The following is a 20,903-nucleotide window of genomic DNA, read 5'->3' on the forward strand; positions in this document are numbered from 1 at the left end:
GTGACCACAGGTGTTCTGGGAGTCCAAGAAACAACATTTACTATCACAGGAGCGGTTCTCGGTTTAGCAGGCAAATCTGGTGAAAGTTACCATGGCCCACAGAGCGGCAGGCTCTGTCCCCCTGCCCTGCTCCTTCCGGGGACGTGCCTCCCGCACACGCTCATTACGCTCAGGCTGGTGCGCCGCCTTTCGGACGGGCGGGCTAACGGTGGCGGCGTCTCTTGGTTTCAGTGAAAAGGACGCACAGACTAGGAAGCACTGGGGCACATGGAGCACCCTGGTGTTCGAATGAGGTCACCGAAATCAACAACTCACTTTGGGCAAAGCTTCATGCTAACACACGAACATCCAGCTTACCTCCACGTTGGGCTGCCACATCGATATCTCCTGCGGTCTGTGGTTCCATGAGTCCGTCTGTTCCAAAAGAGATGCCTGACCCGGGTAGATGCTGCCAGCCGTGGCTGTGACCCCATGTGAGCCAGGATAGCCAGACACCTGCGAATGGGAGGCAGCGGGGGTCACACTCCTGCACAGCTGTGCCCTCCACACGCAGGCCAGCGGCTCAGATGACAAAGAACACCGTGGAAACGCAACAGTGGTGCCCGAGACATCCACGTCTGGATCCCCGGAACCCGGGGCTGTGCCCCCCCACGTGGCAAAGGGACCTCACACACGGGATAGTAAATGAGGAGACTGGAGACGTGGCGGTCACCCTGGATTATCCGAGCGGACCTAATGGGAGAAGCAGGTTCCTGACAAGGGCCAAGGGGGGCCGAAGGGGAGAGAAGGGGAGATCTGAAGCGTGCTCAGAGAGAGAGGTACGGCAGGGCCGGTTCTGAAGGCTGGGGAAGGGCTCACTGGCCAAGTGAAGCAGGGGGCCTCCGGGAGCTGGTCAAGGCAAGGCAATGGATTCTCAACTAAAGCCCCAAAAAGGCAATCCACGAAGGCCGCATCGAGAGCTAAAGCGAACACACCAGCAAGTCGGAAATTATTTCCCGTGCCATTCTGCAGCCTCGATGCCAAAGCAACAGGGACCACGGTCACGGCTCTGTGGCACTGCTCGCGAGCGCTCTTCTCTAATGAGCCAGGGCTGGCGGTGAGCGAAGTCCGGCCCCGTGTCCCCACAGCGGTGGCCATGGTAGAGACAAGGTGCTCAGGTGCACGTGCAGAAAGAGTTCAGGGCAGAAGGAAAACGAGAGGGCTGTTTATGTGGTTCCCTCCCTCAGTCACGAGAAAAAGAGGGGACGGAAGCAGCATTTGCTTCCGTAACTCACTAGGCGAGGACTGTGTGGCCAGAGTCGTCAGTTAATTCTTCAATGAGATAAAGCACAGCCACACCCGTATTTCCAAACATCAACACGTTCTTCAACAAAGATTTCGTGCATCGGTTAGGTCTCCAGGCATGGATTTATCCCCAAATTGCATACTGACAACTGATAAACTTTCAAATAAGATGTACAGACAGTTCTCATAGTTTCCTTAAAGGAAAATATTTTTTTAAACATTTATTTTTTGAGAGAGAGAGAGAGAGAGAGAGTGAGCAGGAGAGGGGCAGAGCGAGAGGGGACAGAAGATCTGCCCCGACAGCATGGAGCCCAACGCGGGGCCTGAACTCATGAACCACGAGATCATGACCTGAGCCAAAGTTGGACACTCAACCGACTGAGCCCCCCCCCGGGGCTCCCCCTTGAATGAAGATATTTTAACAAAAAAAATTGCACTAACATAAAGTGTCCTATCGCTATTTTTGGTCGGAAGGGACACACTACTGCCAGAGAACTTTCAGGAATTTGCACAGGAGATTTCAAGTGTTCTGTGGCAACCACACAGCGGAGTGACGGGATCCAGTGAACATTTTAGGCCAAGAAGGAACGTGAGACAGCGGCAGGCAATGGCCCGCTGCTGTTCCCATTTGCAGGACAAAGAAACCTGGCGCCTGGGGGAGGCGAATCGTTCGTTTCTTCAATGAAAATAGGAGTATTTTAACTTGTCCGCCGAGTCCTCCCTCTGTTCTATACACGCCTGTAGGCACTTCAAGTGGAGGCAAGTCTCCGTCCTCACGGGCTTCCACTCCACGGGGCGGCGGCCACTGACCAACGGGCACCAGAGCCCCAGGTCGTGAAAGCTGCGCAGACCGGTGCCCTGACCGCACGCTCTCTCGGTCTCGTCAGCGGATGTGGCCGCGTTTTCTCTCAAGAAGCCTGGGGTCCGGTGCCTGCCCGGGGCCCGGCTTCCCTCCTTGGGCCACCCACACCCCTCCGGCTGCTCTGAGCACTGCCCTAGGTCCGGGTTCCGGCTCTTCAGCCGTGATGTGTCACGGCCAGGCAAGCTGTAACCCACGCTTCCGGCGACCGAGGGGCCCAGGAGCGCCTCCCTCGAGGGCGGAGGGCACGGGGACAGTCAGTCACCGCCAGCCTGCGGAATGAGGAGCTGCCCCGGACGACCCGATGGCTCACCCTCCCCTGGCAAGTGGGGGTCTCAGGACAGGGTCTCCCAAAACAGGGCTGCCAGTCCTGTACCAGAGCTCCTGGGGGTGCCTGCTCACGATGGAAAACTGCCGGGCCCCCGTTCAGAATTAGTATGCGGGGGTCCAGAGGCAGTCAGCCAGGCAAAGAGCCGCCGCGTGTCCACTTTTCGCGTTCTGTCTAGCAACATCCTTCTAGCTCGGAATGGCCTGCCCTCACCCGGCAGCCCAGCACCGCCCAGGGAAGAGTGTTGTGCTGTCCATACTGACCCAAGAGGCCTGGCTTTAAATAGAGTTGAGAGGCACGTAAAGGAATAAAAGTGCTTTCATCTGAGTGAAGGAGGCACAGTAAGCGGGCTTCTGTTTGCTCCCTGAGACACGGGTAACTCAGGGGAGACGGCAGTTAAGGGAAGTTCTCCCTCCCCAGACAGACACTCGAGGACCACCCGCTGTTTGTTTAGCGTCTGAGTCCTTCTCCGGTCAAGCACTTTCTATTAGAGGCCGGGTGTCACGGCTCACCCAGCCAGCCAGCTATGGATTTCGGTGCAGTCGCCTCAGAGGCGCGGCAACGGCAAAGCCACAGCCGATACCAATTATAAGAGGGGGTTTTATTTCCCAGAAGCAATTTGGCCCGCTACCCAAATAACATCACTACGGCTAAACAATCTGTGGAATAGTCCCCAGCACTACAAAGGAGTGAATTAGTGACACCCTCATCAGGACGTCAATGCACAGACATCACACCAGTCAGAGCAGCTGAGCACGGGGGACGAGCACACCCTGTCTGATTGTTTATCTGAAAGCCAAGGACACGCCACGCCAACCTCTCCTCACAGTCAGAGGGTGGCTGCACCGGGCAGCGGGAGACACGGGGAGGGGAAGGGACCCTCCAGGCTTACAGCAGTGTTCTCCAGCCGGTGTGGCGCGGGGAGCACGGTGTCCACTTCGGTCAGAACTGGGTCGAGTATACCTCCACAGGGCAAATACCCTTCCCTCAGAAACAGAAACATTACTGACTTTGCTCTGGTCCTTTCCTTTCGAGGACAGTCTTTCCCAATTTGCGTAAGCTACTTATTAGCCTGGAAGTCTGACAAGCTTTCCACACCTGTCCATATGGCATTTGTCCAGTTCGCAAGGTACAATCGAATGTTGTTTTTGCCTTCCAGAAAAACCGCCCAGGTCATCACTACCTCTGCGCAGTAGGAGCCGCTGGGTTCGCCTGCGCCTCCCCCAACAGAAGAAGGCGATGGGGCTGAGGACGTGGCACAGGACAGACGCCCAGCTGTGTGAAGGCCACCCTCTGGGGCTCAACACGCCATCCACTTACAGCTACTAGTCAGAGTACTTTCTCAGTTCTCTGCGTGCCAAATCACTCGTAAGTACAGAAATGAAAAAACGAATACATGTGACGCACCTCCCCACCCCAAACGTGAAGAAGAATGCATCTCACATCTGTCACGACTGGCATATCATACCTGGTAATGATTGGTCTGTACCATGTGCTGGGGACTGGGATAAAATCCTTCGCTGGACCGTGGACTGGGGTAACCAGGTCTGCTGGGCTGTGAACAAATCAAGAGAGCGTCGTATGAATGAGTGTTTTGATAATTCTGTTAAGTCTATGTTTCACTGAAAAGAACAGAAAAAGGTATTTCTCCAAAACGCTTCCATTGGAAAGAATGATCAAGGGTGTCAAGGCACTTCAGCGGGGGAAGCAGCCTGTCCCAGCGACGTCCGGGGCACAGGATACTGCCACGTGACACAACAAAGCCACACCCCTTCCTCACGACACACACAAAGATGAGCTCAAAACGGATCGTGGATCTACACGGAAGCGGCAAAACTGCAACACTCAGGGGAGAACAGGCATCTCTGTGACCTGGGTGAGGCGACCGTTCCCTCGATACGACACCAGAAGCTCAATCGAGAGTGAAGAAAGATAACCCGCACTTCGCCAGAATTAAAAGCTCTCGTGTTGCAAGTGAGGCTGCCGAGAAAGAGAAAGAGACAGCCCACGGAGTCTAAGAAAATACTGGCTGATCACTTAGGAGACAGACCCAGCAAACACAAAGAACGCTTGTAACTCAACGATGAAACGACTATCTGGCTAAACACGGGCGAAGGGCGAGAGGCCCCGGGGAGATCCACCGGTGGCCAGGAAGACCCGGCACCCAGGAGACGCACGTCAGGAGGCTCTCCGAGCGGGAGCCGAGCCCGTGCTCCTTCCACTCTGCTGCTTCCTGGCTGCGTGACTGTGGGCGGGCGAGGGAGCCCACTGGCTTCTGCATCTATCGAACAGGAATCCAGCTAGAGGGATGGTGAAGTCACTCCCAGCTCTAGAATTCTCGGTCTGTCTGTGGCATACACGAATTCAAAGTTCATAGCAAAAGTGGTTTAGCCTGAAATAGAAGATAAGCCCATGAAATCGTCTAACCCTGAGGGACTGAACGGAGGACAAACCCACTGCTCTCCAGCCAGATGAAGACCAGAATAAAAGCAGATGGACTCAGGTACCAGCAAAGCCCAGGAGAGGAAAGAAACGCCTCAGAGTCTGCGTCTCCTCCCGAGGAGGCACGTGGTCCTGCAGGAGCACACGCTCTGCTTGGCTTCTGGGTGTCTAGGACCCTCTCATCACCCCACAGTTCTGCTCACACGGCCCACTGCCCGGATGCCTCCTGCCTCAGCCTGGGAAGCTCCACCCCAACTTCTGAGTCTTCTACGTGCAACCTCCTGATTTCTCCCACAGACGTGACATCTAAGTCCTCGGCTCTCCTCCGTCACGCGATTCAAATCCTGACTGGGATTGCGGCTACCTCTGTACCTGCCCAAGCCCTGCTACTGTGGGGCTGTGAAGTCTCTGCGGGTGGGGGTGCCTGGGTGGCTCAGTCGGTTAAGAGTCCGACTTCGGCTCAGGTCACGATCTTGTAGCTTGTGGGTTCAAGCCCCGCGTCGGGCTCTGTGCTGACACCTCGGAGCCTGGAGCCTGCTTCAGATTCTGTGTGTCCCTCTCTCTTCGCCCCTCCCCCACTCACACTCTGTCTCTGTCTCTCTCTCTCTCTCAAAAATAAAGATTAAAAAAAAAATTAAAAAAAAAAATCTCTCGGGTGGAAATGCTCCCTTAGCCCATGAGCCTGCATTACAGTGGCCCAGATGCGGTTTACCCCAAACTTAACCAAATAGGAGGATGGATCCCCGAGACCCCCGGAAGCAGGAAAGGGACATCAAGGGGGTGTCACAGGCTTTACTCTGTGTTCTACGGTGGCATTTTCTACAAGTATGTTCCATGATGCCTGAGGGACTACTCTTCAGATTTATATTTTTAAAGATTTCATTTGAACAAGTAGTGAAGGAGAGGCAAAAAGAAAACAGTTCCATTATCTCTGTTCTATGACATTGGACCGGCAACACTCATTTTTTTTTAAGCTTATTTATTTTTGAGAGAGAGAAAGCACAAGCGGGGAGGGGCAGAGAGGGAGGGGGGAGAGAGATTCCCAAGCAGGATCTGCACTGTCCGTGCGGAGCCTGGTGTGGGGCTCGAACCCACGAACCACGGGACCACGACCCGAGCCATGGCTTCACCGACTGAGCCACCCAGGCGCCCGCAACACTCATTTCAAAGGTATGTGTTAACACGTATGCACCGCCATGGCGGAGTGGGACTCCTGGAGTCCAAGCGCGGGAGGAGGCAGAATCAGGACAGTAAGCAGCTCTCTGATGGTGGTACAGTTGTGTCCCGTGGCTTGAGTCCTGGAGGTCGCATGTAAGTAACAGGCAAAAATAACAACTTTTCCTCAGTGTGTCCGTGTGCACCGAGCTGACGTGCTTTCCATACGATTTGTCAGTTGGAGGAGCAATGTCACCGGGCGGTATTATCACCCTTTTCCAGAGGATAAAGCCGCGGCTCAGACAACTTCGTCAACGTGAAGAGACTGCACCATCCACGCGGGCAGACCTGCTCGACCCCGGTGACGCCGCCCTGTGGCAAGTGTGCTTGGGCTCGACAAATAAAACGGAAAATACAGAAGGAACTGATGAGGGGCCGGCAAAGTCACCACACAACGTCCCACAGGGACTCAAATACCTGAGTGGGTAACAAAAGAGAGCACTTGCAAAGTTCCATTTCAAAATAAAACAACAGGGAAAAGGATGAAAACGGGCTTTATGGCAGACAAGACGATCGCGAAACCGAATTCTGCGAACCAGCGACCATGGAGAGCGCGTGTCCCATCAGACGGCTGTTCGTGTTCCCCACGAGCAGGACGCCAGCATGGCGGGGGGCGGGGGTGCGGGCTGTGGTCAGGGCCGTTCACCTCTGCACCGCCACATTCCCGACGGGGTCACGGGGGCGGGGCTGTCGTGGGGACTGACGTCCAGTTCTTGGAGGACGACTTCCACATGAGTGCCTCAGAACTACCATTCGGCAGGTTACTCCGTCTCCTCCTCTAAGACACACACTTGGATTTTAAGGTTTTTAGAAAAGCAAACCGTGGAGCTGCGGGAGATTCTGCTCAAGTCTGGCCACGTGAGGCGAGGGAGGAAAAGCCAACACACCCTAAACCGGCGGTTCTCCGTCGGGTGGCAGTGTTCCTGCAGGCGTCCAGGGCACCCGCGAGGGCACCGGGGGTCAGAACGACGGGACCCGCTCTCCTTTCAGGTGCCTCGCTCGACCATACGTAGGTAAACAGCAATGGTCCTGCGATCTGAACCCAAACAACACGTGGCACAGCTTCCCACATAGTGAACCTACTGGAACAGCAGCTACTGTGCACGCTGACGCGCCATTTTGTTTTGTTTGGAACTTGTACCAGGATTTTTCGCCCTTCTAGAAAATCGCATCGCCACGGCCAGTGCGTTCACGCGCGGCTGGGGCCGTGGGCTCTGCAGGCCTAGCGGCTGTCTGTACCCGTGGTGTGCACACACAGGCAAGCACTTGACCATCTCACCGCTCCTGAGGGTCTCCTACAGGCGTGTGCATAACGTTGTAGTTTCCTTCTACAGTTAGCAGTCTCCTGGAAGAACCAGTGTTTTGCAATTAGGAAGGCGTTTTATTATCCACGTATTCCACTTCAGGGTCAGCAGTGGGGCGTCCCAAAATGCTTCTTATGTAAGCGGAGTGCTTGCTGCGTCCTGTTCGGGCTGAGAAACGCTGCTGAGACAGCCACTCTCAAACACTATCTTCAGGACCCCTTTATATTTTCAAAAATTACCAAAGACTCCAAGAGCTCTTGTTCATCTGGAATGTATCTACTAATATTTACACTAGTAGAGATGAAAACACACACTTAAAAATAACAACAAACTGGGGCACCTGGGTGGCTCAGTCAGGTAAACGTCCGACTTCGGGTCGGGTCATGATCTCATGGTTCGTGAGCACCAAGTCAGGCTCTGTGCTGATAGCACGAAACCTGCTTTGGATCATCTGTCTCCCCCTCTTTGCCGCTGCCCTGCTTGCTCTCTCCCTCATTCCCTCTCTCTCTCTCAAGAAACGACAACAACAAACTAATTACATGTTTAAAAAGTATCTATTTTTTCAAAACTAAAAAAAAAAAATCAGGGAGCAGAGGGGCACCTGTTACACGTATGTAGATAAATTCCTTCAACGTTCGGCTTCACAGAAGGAAGCCTCTCTGCTCTGTGTGCTGTGCTGTTTCGCTGACTGTAGCACACAGAGAACGCCCAGCCTCACGCAGCAGTAAAGCTGGAGAGGAGACAAGGGTGTTAACAGTTTCTTAGCACAGCTGTGGGTACTGTTTGTTGGTGCTGCCCCCAAACAACAAGCGGCGGTTTCTTAAGAGTGACTTTTGCGACGTGGACTCTGAAACGTATCGTCTGTTGGAATCCATCACTCCGTCCTGTACTGGGAACGCATCGTCCACCTGCCCACGTGTGATCCTGTAATATCCTGCAGCGGTCACCTGGAAACCGGGAGTCCCCGAGTCCCGTGGACCTGTGCAGTGCCGACCCATTTCAGCATACGTACGGAGAAAGTCATGTTTGTTCACACCACTCTGAGCTCATCACAAAAGTCTCAGAATTCCGAAGCTCTCAGGTCATGGTGATGGGGGCAAGTTTCTCAAAATTCTAATTTTTGCTTGAACACTCAAATTGTATCACTGGCCACAAACGCTATCATCTATTCTTGATGACACAGTCTTGCTTCGTTCCTTGAGAAAGCGCCTACCGAATGCGTGACTCTGACCAACCACAGCGTCTGCCCACTCCTTTTTCAAGAAACACTGGTCTTCCGCGGGGAAAGCGGTCAGTTCCGCAGGCCAGCCGCACCGCAAGCGTCTTCCGGTACTTTCTGTTTCCTCCCCCGGAGGACGCGTGACCGCTTCGCCGGGGTCGTTCTGCGGTACCCCGGCGTCGCTCTGGCACAGGTGGCGAAGAACCGGTGATGACCAGCTCGGTCTGGCACTGCCGCCCTGGCGTGCGTCGCGGGGACGGCCGCTTGGTCCGCGGTTACGTCTGCAGCAGGACTGCCAATGCCAGCGGAGTGGACGAGGCCAGGGATACGTGAGCATTACTACGAAATGGGTGTTGCTCCCACAGCCCTCTGAAACGGTCTTGGACCCGCAGATCCAAGAAATACATTTTTAAAACTGCAGAGAAAGGTATTTTTAGCCAGAAGCTTTCCCATGAACCGACGGGGATGTGCAGGACAAATCACCGAAATGAAATGAACCTGGAGCGGGGCTCCCCGGGCTGCATTCCTCACGGACAAACTTCTCTGAAGATTATTTTGTGTCCAAACATTGGTATTAAATATTGATGAAGAAACTGATAACTATTTTTGATAATCAGCTTTGTGGTTATGGTGCCTTTGCCATTAAGTACAATTCAGCTTTCAATTTTGAATCTGGAATGTGGGAGAGAAAAATGTTTCCCTTTAAAAAACTAATTAGGCTACGTGACAAATGTTATTAGTACACAATGTTCATCTACAAAAGCCGGAGATCCTACATGAACTGAAGAGGTTTAAGTGGAATTTACTGTCCGAAAACAGCACAGGCAGAACTCTAACAACTGATGAGGCTCCAGACTTCCCGCTAAACGGGGTGGAGGGACAGGAGGTGATGCTGGGCTAGCGGGCTGGCCTCTCGGAGACAAGGGACTCAGCCGCACGCCGGTCAAATGCAGGGGCCACAAAGCAGAGTTCGATCCCACGGACCACTGTGGAGGAGGGAAAACTGTGCCCAGACCTGATTCCGGCTGGCGAGGGAGCCGGGTAATGAGTGTGTCTGTTTATGTTCATCGAGCGTCTGTAGGTTTATACTAGCGTTGGCGAGTTTCTAGCCATGAAAACGTTTAATCCAGGGCTTGCCAACCTTTTCCTCAAAGTGTCAAAGAGCAAATGTATCAACCTGTGCAGCCACAGTGAGGGGGCTGCAGGCTGAAACCAGCCAGGGACAGCACACCAGTGAAGCATGCAGCTCCTTCCGGTCAAACTCCAGCGACAACAACAGGCAGTGGGTTACGAGGTGCTGACCCGATCTCGGATTAGAGAGAAGAGCCTCAAAATAGGCATTCTGAAAATGTCTCGAAACCAGAAAGAAAGGCCTTTGTACTCTAAAACAGAAAAAAGCCTAACCTCAGACTACACCTTCCAAAATTCAGCCACACGAGCATTATTAAACCAACATTCTACAGACTGAGCTACAGGAAAACGTTGAGACGGACAACGTTTCTTCATTCTGTGGAGTTTTGGGGGAGCGCTACAAGATCTGGGGCTCACCGCCAGGTTCGCACAGCACCTGACGCCTCCGTGACTCCATCAGGGCCGCAGAGGCGGGACCTCAGGCAGCCTTCACCGCATCCCTGAGGGCGAGGGATGCTAACACCCTCGCTTCACAGAGAGGATGGTGAGGCTGGGAACGGGGAGGCGGACGGCCCAGTCATCGCAGCCCCATGTGAAGAGATCCACTTGGCCCTTCGGCCTGAGGAGCTAGCTTCCAGACTCTCATGCCTCCCAGGCCCGGACCACTGTGCTGTGGCTCAGTGTGTATGCAAAGCGGGAGGGCCTTACATGCTGGGATGAGGGGCTCTCAGTTTTTCTGTGGGTGACAGCAGATCTATCGTTAAATCAGGAGACACGGAAGTGCACTGGTTTCGCTCTCACTCAAAGGAACACCGGTCGAAGGTGGCGTTGGCCCTCCTCCTCTGGGCCTCAGTTTTTCTACTTGTTCAGGAGGCTGGACCAGGGAACCCTCCACCTCAAAATTTCTGAAGAACTGTGTCAATACCCGTAGTCACCTTAAATGTGTGATGTGTTACTATTACACAGTTGAAAATATTGACCAAGAAAACAGAAGCTTTCAGGCATCGTTAAAAGTTGGTATGATATTTAAATAGTACTTTGTGCTATCAGATTTTCTGAACGTTTTTCAGAAAGAAAATGAAATAATTGCCAGTATCTGCGTATGCTTTTAGCTCATCAAACAGAAGGTAAAGCCTACCATCTATTTAAATTCCAGAAGACGTTCTGAACTGGATTATTCATGGCAAGTAAGCCACTGTGTGAAAATACCTTTCTTTCAAAAGCAAAAGGTATCTGAAGAATTCTCAACCGCATGAGAGGCTTTAATGGCCAGCTATGAGCAGAGCCCGGCCACCACTGTTTGGCTGAGCATGGGGGGTGGGGGGTGGGGGCGCCTCGGTGACCTCGCAGGGCCGCCGGGCATGGGGGAGGGGGACAGGCGAGGCCCGGGGGTGCAGCCAGCAGATCCTGACCTGCAAATGCGACGCCTCCGGCTCCCGGCCAGGAAGGCGGCCGCAGAGAGCAGGTAGGCGGTGCGTGTGCACGAGGCTCGCAACCAAACCCAGCCCTAGAGGAAGGGAATTAGGGACCACGGGACTCAGTTTACGGCAGGGCGAAGCGTGGAGCGTTCAGGGGTCTGGCTTCGGTCCATCTGAGGTCTGCATCCCGGCTCCATCCTTCGCGTGCTCCCTGACCAGGGGAAGCCCTCCTCCACGCCTGGCGTGCTCACTGCAGTCTGGGGGTGGGGGTGGGGCGAGCCGAGGAGGAGCCTCTGAAGACCGCGTCTAACCTCACACAGGGCCTCCAGCCGAAACGCAAACCAGGGAACGAGTGCGGTGAGGGTAACACGCAGGGAGCAGGGAGGCAGGCGAGGGGAGAGGCGCGACACTGGCGGCTCCTGGGACACCCTGACGCCTGGGTGCCTCCCACAGACGGCAGCTGCCTGCACCGGCAGCCTCGAGAGTTAGCGGGAGCGATGCCAGAGTTGGGGTAGGGGCCCCTGCTACCTTGGGTGGCGCTTCGTCGGACCCTCCGGAGTCCCAGGACACTGTGACCTGTCTTCGGGATTCCATCCTCATTCGTTCTTCTTGCTGAACCTTCTCCTCCTCCAGGATGGTGCTAGAGAGAGAACACACGGTTCAAGGGGAGCTGACAGCCGGAGTGAGCGGGCACACACCAGGCCCCCCACCCCCGGGCTGATGTAAGGAGCGCCGGCCGGCCGACGAGAGGGCAACGAGGACGAAAGGGAGAGCCGATCCGGTCTCTAAGGCTAGAGGAGCCCCGGTTCCGACGGCGAGCCCGCTTTCAGCACACCCGCAGGGGAGAGAAGGGCACTGGGTGAGACGGGAGAGACCGGAGAGCTCGGGGAAACCCAGAGGAGCGCCAGGAGGGGAGGTCTGTGAGCAGCACTTGGTCGGGCACGGCCACGCCTCAGGACGGGCTCCTCACACGCACACGGGCCCCCACCCAAGCGCGCCGGGGGACAATCCACAATCCGGCCAGTAACCTCCCCAACTTTCAGCTTTATCTCATCGGGAAAATGAGGCCACGGGCTGCCGGTGCCGCCACCCGCCACGCCGAGGCCACCTGCCGCCCTGCCTGGCCCCGGCCCCCATCCCCACGGGCCGCTGCGGCTCCTGAGCCGTGGCCGCCAGCCCGCACGCCGCCCGGAGCAGCCGCCGTGAGCCTCACCAGCTCCCCGGTCCGCAGCGCCCGCCCCCTCCCCCCCCCCCCCCGCCCCCGGGGCTCGGTGGGCAGCAGGTCCCCGAACCCTCGGTCCTCACCGGGCTGCGGCTCTCTCCTGCACGCCTGCGGCCCCCGGCAGCTAAGAATGACGCTCATTCACGGTTTCGAGCCTTCTGGCAGAGTGCAGTCAATAACCACCCAGAATTACTCATGAAAGAGTGAGGTCAGCTGCACAGACCCTTTCCAATCTGGGAATCTGCTCAACTGTTTCAAAAAGACATTCCTGCCTGATGGGAGGCTGGAGCGGGCTGTTTCTCACACAAGCTAACTCATGCGATCACCTTAAAGTCAGGAAAGCACAGAAATTCATTTCATAATTGCTCTGAGTCAGCAAACCATTACTACAGACGTGAGGGCTTTTTTTTTTTTTTTCTTTTAAAGGCATGGGAATGTTTTCCTCACTGATGACATTAGTGTGTTAGAGTAAAAGCTTTCGGTCCCAAGATTCCACTCCCTCTTGAAAACATGAGTGTGGTTTCCTTAGTGCTCCAGCCAGACGATCACGGCTTAGAGAGGAGCACGGAACTTGAAGAGCGCTTAAGAGTTAGCGTCACCCTCCAGGCTGGCAAGGGGCGTGCCGAGCCGGCACTGCTAGGAGGCCGGCCCTGGGGCTGAAGGAGGCCAGAACCCTGGTCACGATGCACCGCCAGCATGCGTCTGCTCGCCTCCTGCTCCCACTGGGCTGAGAGCTGCGACCTGACAGCCCGTTGTCTCGCGTCCAGAGTCAGTGTAGATGTGGAGCATCGCTGTGCGCACGAACGACGACGAGGCACAGGGCGCCCGGGGGAGTCAGTCCGTTAAGCGTCCGACTCTCGATGTCCGGCCAGATTCCTAGCAGTGCTGGCTCGGCACACCCCTTGCCGGTCTGGAGGGTGAGGTCACGATCTCACAGTTCGTGGGTTCGAGCCCCAGCGCAGAGCCTCCTTGGGATTCTCTCTCCCTCTCTCTACCCCTCCCCTCCCCTTCTCTCTCCCTCTCCGCTCCTCCCTCATTTGTACTCTGTCTCTCTTTACCTCTCTCCCCAAATACTTAAAACAATGAGAGGTGAGTGGGTGAGTGAAGCCACAACCAGTAGAGTCAACTTGCTGAGCGGTCAACAAGTTTCCAGCCCTGTACTGTCCACAGGGAAGGAGTGCAGGCCACCTTCTTTCAGATGGCCACTGGGAACCGGAGTCCAGCCTGGGGCCAGTGGCCCGAGAGAGGAGCTCCCCCGGGTTAGTCTGTCTGCACCCTGCTCTCCTCCAGGGCCCTCAAAATAAGTAACAGACCCCGAATCAGAATTTCCAAACATTTCATAGTTTTTTAACGACTGAAAAACCCATAAAAGTCAAGGAAAAATCTTTTTTTTTTTTTTTTCCAACTTCTTCAAATAATTAAAATACGGGCAAGCTATGAGGTGGCCAAGCAGGACATATTCTTTAATGCCACGGGAACTGCATTTTAAGTAGGCCCCACTGAGGCAGTTTATTTCATAAGGCTTGTTTTGTGATATGGGCCACCCTGATCTTAAGGTTACTGTTCCCCCACAAAAACTTCCAGAAGGTCACGTGAGGTCCCTTGCCATGGGAGACCCTCTCAGGCTCCGTCCACCCTGCTTCTTCCACCCACATCCGCTCTCCCCCACTCTCTCCGAATCCTTCACCGTAGCCCTTTGACCCCATAACCACATATGCGACTTCGCTGCTCCGTGGGATCTGGACTGTACGTGTCCCACCGCTGTCCTGTCCATTTACAGCACGTGCACATGGCAGGCACTGCGGTATCTCTTTAACCGAACCCGCCAGTCACGTCCCTTGTAGAGCAGCAGTAACGGGGAAGACTACTTGGATCCCGGTATTTGGTTCTCATCCCCAAAATCACATGTCAGAATGCTTCTGCGAAACCGTCACTTGTTGCTCAGCGTAGTTAAGAGTATAAATAACTCATAAAAGATCTGTTTTTACAGTGGGAAGACTAGTCCATAGACGGAGTAGGCGTGCACACGGAGACATTTCTGAGCCGTTCTCTGCAAAGCTGCGGCGCAAGCCCGAGCAACAGGCTAGAAAGCGCAGAGGGTCAAGGAGGTCAAATTTAAACATATTTTCCCAAACTGCAAATATTTTTAGTAGCGATACATTCCATGTGAAAGAGTCGGGCCGCCTGCTGTGAGCTGGCAGGGAGCCCCCACGGTCTCCCCTGGGACGCCAGCCTCTAGGTCTCAAACTTGCAAGCAGACGAACGAGCGAGGGCTTGGGCTTTTCCTTTACAGACATCCGAACGCGTGCCCACCCACCAGCCCCACTTAGTGAGACAGGTGTGAAAGGCGGAAGAAGTACAGTGTGTGATGTTTCTTTTATTTTTCCACTTCCCTCACAACAACAGAAATGGTCCTCAAAGGAATCGAGTCAGATTCCGAGGACAGAGAGCGTGGGGGGGGGGCTGCCGACTGTGCTCTCGTGGTCTTGCGCCCTCCGTGAGCAAGTACGGCGAGGTCTGATTACATTTCCATTCTGGAGCGACAAAATGTGATTTCACCTCTGAGGCATTTTCATGGAGAGGAAAGGAGTGGTCCAGTGGGTTCCTCTCCTTCCAGGACTGAGCTAAGACACAGAAACAAATCTTCAACCCAGACTGGGTTCGGAGTGGAAAAGGGCCATCGGTCCTGCACAGCTGATGGCCGAGCCGTCCAGGCTGTCCAAGGAGAGAGTGAGAGCCCCAAGCTGCTGGCCTGTGTGGCTGCAGGTGGCCTCGTCTTTTTCAGCGTGTCTGCTTATTCCTAAACGAGACTAGTAGTGTCCGTCCCACCCATCGTTAGGGTGGGGAAACAAAGCATGCGGGGGGGGGGGGGGGGGGGGAATCAGTAAAACTTTTAAGTAGATGTCAGTTAGCTCCGCACTTTTTCACCTGACCTTCTGCTACTAGGAAAGAAAGGAGATTTTCTGTTTCATTTCTGCGGCGTTTCTCGTGTGAGTGGAGGCACTACCGTTCTCTCCTCTGAAACTACACAACATTTCTTCTTTTAAGTATAGGAAATACCCTTTGCTTGAATAACGTTATTTTCAAGATTGGGCTTTGATCACCTAAACACAAAATCAGTCTGGGTTTATAGGCTACTTAGGCGAATCTGGAAAACATCCAGACTGAAAGGAAAAGAAGCCAAGAGGGAAAGAGCTCGTTCTGGCAAGTTCTCAGGAATACCAGTTTTGAAACATGATCTCTTTTAATTACCCAACACTGCCTCACCACAAAGGAATGGAATTGACCTTTTAACAACAACAACAAACACCCGGCTGATATCTTTGCAGAAAACAAGTCTGGAGACTTTAGATGAAGCTGTGAACCGTGTATCTGTAAGTGGCTGACTGGGGAGCTAAACGCAAAACCTGCAGTGGTACAGCGCCGGCCTGGGCTCTCTGTCTCTTACAAACGGCAGAGGAGCCTGGACGTCTGGTTTCACGAATGCACCGAGACTGCGTTTCTCTTCGTGTTTCCCAAACTGCAGGAAATAGCGCACTTTTGCTTGCTTGTGGCACTGCTCATCTCAAAATGCTTTTCAGAGAAGGGATTTCCACTGAAATCTTTCTTGGGGCACCTGGGTGGCTCAGTCGGTTAAGCCTCCGACTTCGGCTCGGGTCACGATCTCACGGTTTGTGGGTTCGAGTCCCTCGTCGGGCTCTGTGCCGACGGCTCAGAGCCTGGAGCCTGCTTTGGATTCTGTGTCTCCCTCTCTCTCTGTTCATGCTCTCTCTCTCTCAGAAATAAACAAACATTAAAAAAAAGTCTTTCTTTAAAAATCGTGACCTCTCTCTGTTTCTGGCAAGTTTGCACAGCTCCTACTGGACCAACACTCATGCAGACAGTGACTATGGGCTATGGACCCAGGACGGCACAGGAGAGCAGCCAAACTCTGAGGGGGCTGGCGCCACGGGGGCCATTCGCCAGAAAGCAGGCCCCAGTCTTCTAGATTCTGCCCAAATCTCTAGTTGAACCTGGAACCACGCACACAGGACAGGCTCTGAGCAGCCCCGCTAAGGCTAAGAGAACTGAACTGAGACATAGGCTACTGCCCACAGCATGGGGAGAGAATGTGCGATCCGAGACCAGCCTAGCTAATTGCCTGCTAAAACACACAAACCATTCTCCAGAGGAATATAACTGATTCCAGAGTTTCTGCGATCTATCACTCACAACGTCCAGTGCACAATCTCTATATACAAATAAACTCAAAAACACTCAACATACAAATAAACATGAAAGTGTGATCCATTCTCATGAGGAAAAAACAGTGTAAAAGAGGCAACTCCAAAGACAACTCAAGGTTGGAATTAGCAGGCAGGGACTTTGAAGAGCTACTGCATTCAAGGATATAAAGGAAAATCTGTTCATAATTAATGGAAAGATCAGAAATGTCAGCAAGGAAATAGAAGCTGTAAGAAAGAGCCAAATGAAAACTCTACAATGGAAAATACAGTATCTGGAAAAAAATCTCTGCAGGATCGAATGACTGGAAGGGTGGAGATGACAGAACAACTAGGCGGCCTGAAGATCAATCAATTCAAACGATCCAATCTGAAGGACTTGGAGAAAAAAGACCGGGGTTGGTGGGGGCGGGGGTGGGGGAGAAAAAGAACACCCTGGGATGTGAAGGATGCTATCACAAGGAGTAACAAACACGCAATGGGGATTTTAGAAGGAACTGGAGCAGAAAATACCTGCACGAATAGTTGTGAAAGTCATACACTTACAGATTCAGGAGTGTCAGGGAAGCCAACGTATGATCCATACAGAGAAAACCACACCCGGTGCATCCTCGTTAAACTGCCGAAGTCCAAAGATGAAGAGGAGCCCGTGGAAGCGGCCAGTACAGAACGACAAAGCACGGACAGAGGGATGGTTTCTTTCCCAAGGAAGTCCCCTGACTTCTTATTAGAAAGAACAGAGGTCAGGAGGCAGCGCAAGAACAGCTGTAACACGCCAAAAGAAATCTCCTGTCAAGTCGGAGCTCCATTCCAGTGAGATGAAGTTCCATTCATTTTCAGATAAGAACCCCAAAACTAATGGAATTCACCAACAGACGTACACGGGAAACGCTCGAGTTCTTCGGGTGAGTGGGAAACTGAACGGAAGACGCCTAGCTGGGAAAGAATGAAGCGCACTGTGCAGAGTTAAGTATGAAAGGCTGTTTCTTTGCTTAAAATACTAGCTAACACACACACACACACACACACACACACACACACACACCCTCATTTTGAGAGGTCACTAACATTCACACATGAAACCTATGGCATCTAGAGCACAAAGGAGCGAGGTGGTGGCAAACGGGTCTTCTCGGCTGCCAGGACTCGACCCCAAGTAAGCACAGTCCAGTTGCTAACTCAACTCGAAGGAGGTGGGGAAAGTGAAACGTGCATGTTGCCACCTCTGGAGCGATCACTACAATTATAGCGCGGAAGGTACTGCTGAAATGCAGGTGTGGGGCTTAGAGAGAGAGGTGTGGGAGAGAGGCCGTTGTCCTCCAGGTGCCGAACCCTCAGCCAAGAACAAATGGACCGAGCACAGGGCACTTTAGCTTCCCTCCGGGCTGGGCTTTAGCCGCGTGTTAATCTGTACCCGGCACAAAGCCAGGGTTTCTCCATCTGCTTCCTGCACTCCTCCGTCCAGCATCTAGACAGAAAGGGAGACCTTCGTGGCCGCTCTGCTGTCCCCTCACGTTCTTAGGGATAATGACCCCGGAGACAAAATTCAGTGAAGAAGAATGAAAAACGGCTGCAGAGGAGGCAAAACTGGCAACAGAAACAGGACCGAGGGCAAGGGTTTCCATGTGCGCTGGGAGGGCAGCACTCCGACCGGACGGAGTCACTGTGTGCAGGACTGACACATGACGCCTCATCTGGTCGGAGGCCTCTCCTTACAGGTCACACAGGTGAGGGAAGACCACAGCGCGTGGGGAAATCCAGGAGGCTGGGAGCAGTCAGCGACCCGGTCAGGCAGGAGGTCACACCGTGGCCGATGGGCAAGAAAGAGCCCTGGTCTCGGAGGCAGGACAAAGGGGCCCAGGGTCTGAGGTCTGCCCCTTGTGAGCCGCACAATCCAGGGCAAGTCACAGGACTTCCTGAGCCTCAGGCTCCTAAGCGAAAAGGGAAATCGTTACTCGTTCTTAAGAACCGCTGTGAAGTCAGGGGCGCCTGGGTGGCTCAGTCAGATGAGCGTCTGACTCTTGACTTCGGCTCAGGTCACGATCCCAAGGTCGTGGGATCGAGCCCCGCGTCAGGTTCCATGCTGCGCGTGGAGCCTGCTTAAGATTCTCTTTCTCACTCGTGCTCATTCGCTCTCTAAAATCAAAAATGAAAGTAAAAAGAACTGCTCTGAAGTCAAAGAAGGAAATAGGCATGAAAACGACCTTTACAGCCGTGTAAGTACAAAAGACTAATTTTTATGAAATGCACATTTAAACCTCACTGGAAATCTGCTCACACAAAACCAAGCTGTGGAGGTGTAACGATACAGACGCACACGGTACAGCTCTGAACAGCCACGTGTGGGCAGGAGCCAAGGACAGGTCACGAGGAGCCTCACGGAAGCAGTTAAGACATAATCCTTAGTCCAAAAAAGGTCAATGTCATATCAATTCCTACTAAATTGCAATTTACTCTTGACTTTTTAAATTACTGGTAAGGCTAAGGATGAAAAAAAGAAAACCCAACAAACAAAAAAACCCCTGAAGTTCAGACGCCGTGAACATTTGAAGATGTGTGTAGGACGACCTGAGAAACTGATTACTCTTCTAGATAATATCTAGACCCAACAGGCTGGCGAGGGAAGGATACAGATATGATGACTAAGGAGAGATTCAGACACCACCTTTGAAAGGAATTTTGGAAGCAAATACAAAACCACTTAAGAAAATACACAGAGAAGTGGCACAAATACCTTGTATCATCGATCAGACCCAGAGCTTTTCATTTAGAGTCCACTTACTAGGATAAATGAAGAATCAAAAAGGATTAAAAAGGCTTGTATAAGACACCGTTCAGGGATTAAAGGTGGAAGGTCCACATCTCTGTGACACATCTGTGAAATGTCGTCATATTCGGTACGTGGATCACGACAGCTAACGCTTTTAAATCCAGGTGACCAGACTTCTCTCTGAAGTACCTGGTCGCTCCTCTGTGCACTGAGATGCCCAGGTCCCTTCCAGATCTTCGGGAGCCGCTCTGGTGTGACCAGAGCAGCGGTGACAGGGTGTGCGCCCACCCCCAGCCTCACACAGCCCGAAGCATTTCAGACAGTTTCTCGTGACCCTGAAAACCAAGCTGGGTGGGACGTGGGACCCTGCTCCTCCAGGGAGGCAGGGTCACTTGCCCAATATCACGCAGCCTTCTCAAATCCCTTCTTCAGCTCTGACCTTCCTAACACAACACTCACCACTCTGAACAGCAGGGTGAGCTCCTGTCTGCGCCCACGTCCGTGCAGGTTCTACCTCCCCGAGCACCGGACGCACGGTTCATGTCCGGGTCGGGGTTGGGGGGGGAGCAGCCTGCAACTTCACTGGAGTCGATGGTCAGATGTGGTCCGAAAAACATGTAATAAATCCGCGGCCGCAGCCGCTCCAAGCTGTTACTTCCTAACCGGACACATCTCTCACAGGCCAGCTTTGCTTGACAAAGTTCAAAAGCAAACACGACCACATTCTCAACCTGACAGCCCGCCCTCCCCCGCCCCCAAGGCCCGCGCTGCAGACGGCCTTCAGTCACCCCTGCGGGGCCTCATGTGTGACTTCCACCGCCGCTCCCCGCCGTATCTGGGGCCCCAGAGGCCCACGCGCCACGTGCCGCACACTCGGGAGGTGACGGTACAAAGATTTGATGCAGCGCCTGGCGGCCATGCGGGTGGTGGCCCCTGCACACGCCAGGTGCTGCCTCTCCCTCTGGGGAATTTCTCTGGTTCTGACTGAAAACAAGTAAGAGAATCACAGGAGCAGGAATTCCTTCGAACACTGGTTTTTTCTTTTCTTCCTTCTTTCCCCTTTTTAACCAAGCATTGACCACGTGCCCACAGTCGCGGTCCCAAGGCAGAGCGCGACAGTGCACATACGGATATCTAGCCGCGTCTCTGGTCAAGGCCTGGTGCGCGACAGCTGGCAGCCTGAGCCCGGGACTCAGCGGGCTCACTGCCCAAGCTCGGCCCTCCAGCCTCCTTATTTGTGAACGGGCGGTGGTGACGTCACCTACGTCTCCAAGGACCGTGAGGACTAAGATGACCTAACGTGTGAGAGTTCAGGGCACAAGGCCTGGCAACGGAAAGCACTGAGTAGATGCTGGTTTCCGATGACACCACTATGGAAGCTGACGGTAGAGGGCAGAGACCGGCCATCAAGGAACATGGTTTGCTTTAAGAGGTCTTCCCGAAGACCATGGCGATAGAGACCAACTCAAAGCACGGAGCGCCTTCCCC

General features: G+C 53.7%; 1 protein-coding gene across 6 annotated transcripts in view; it reads right to left on the reverse strand.

The window, feature by feature from the left end:
* The window catches only part of PTK2 (protein tyrosine kinase 2), a 257,109-nt gene that overhangs the window by 26,397 nt on the left and 209,809 nt on the right, over positions 1-20,903 (reverse strand). For all 6 annotated transcript variants that reach the window (XM_047074237.1, XM_047074239.1, XM_047074240.1 and 3 more), the window contains 3 exons: positions 11,729-11,840; positions 3,940-4,026; positions 358-495 (listed from right to left, as the gene is read on the reverse strand). In XM_047074237.1, the coding sequence (XP_046930193.1) occupies positions 358-495; positions 3,940-4,026; positions 11,729-11,840 (337 nt within the window). The remainder of the gene's footprint in view (positions 1-357; positions 496-3,939; positions 4,027-11,728; positions 11,841-20,903) is intronic.

Source organism: Lynx rufus, unplaced genomic scaffold (assembly GCF_022079265.1).
Source record: "Lynx rufus isolate CCGP_SWC_20201006 ecotype Redwood Valley unplaced genomic scaffold, mLynRuf1.p SCAF_12, whole genome shotgun sequence".
Taxonomy (NCBI): domain Eukaryota; kingdom Metazoa; phylum Chordata; class Mammalia; order Carnivora; family Felidae; genus Lynx; species Lynx rufus.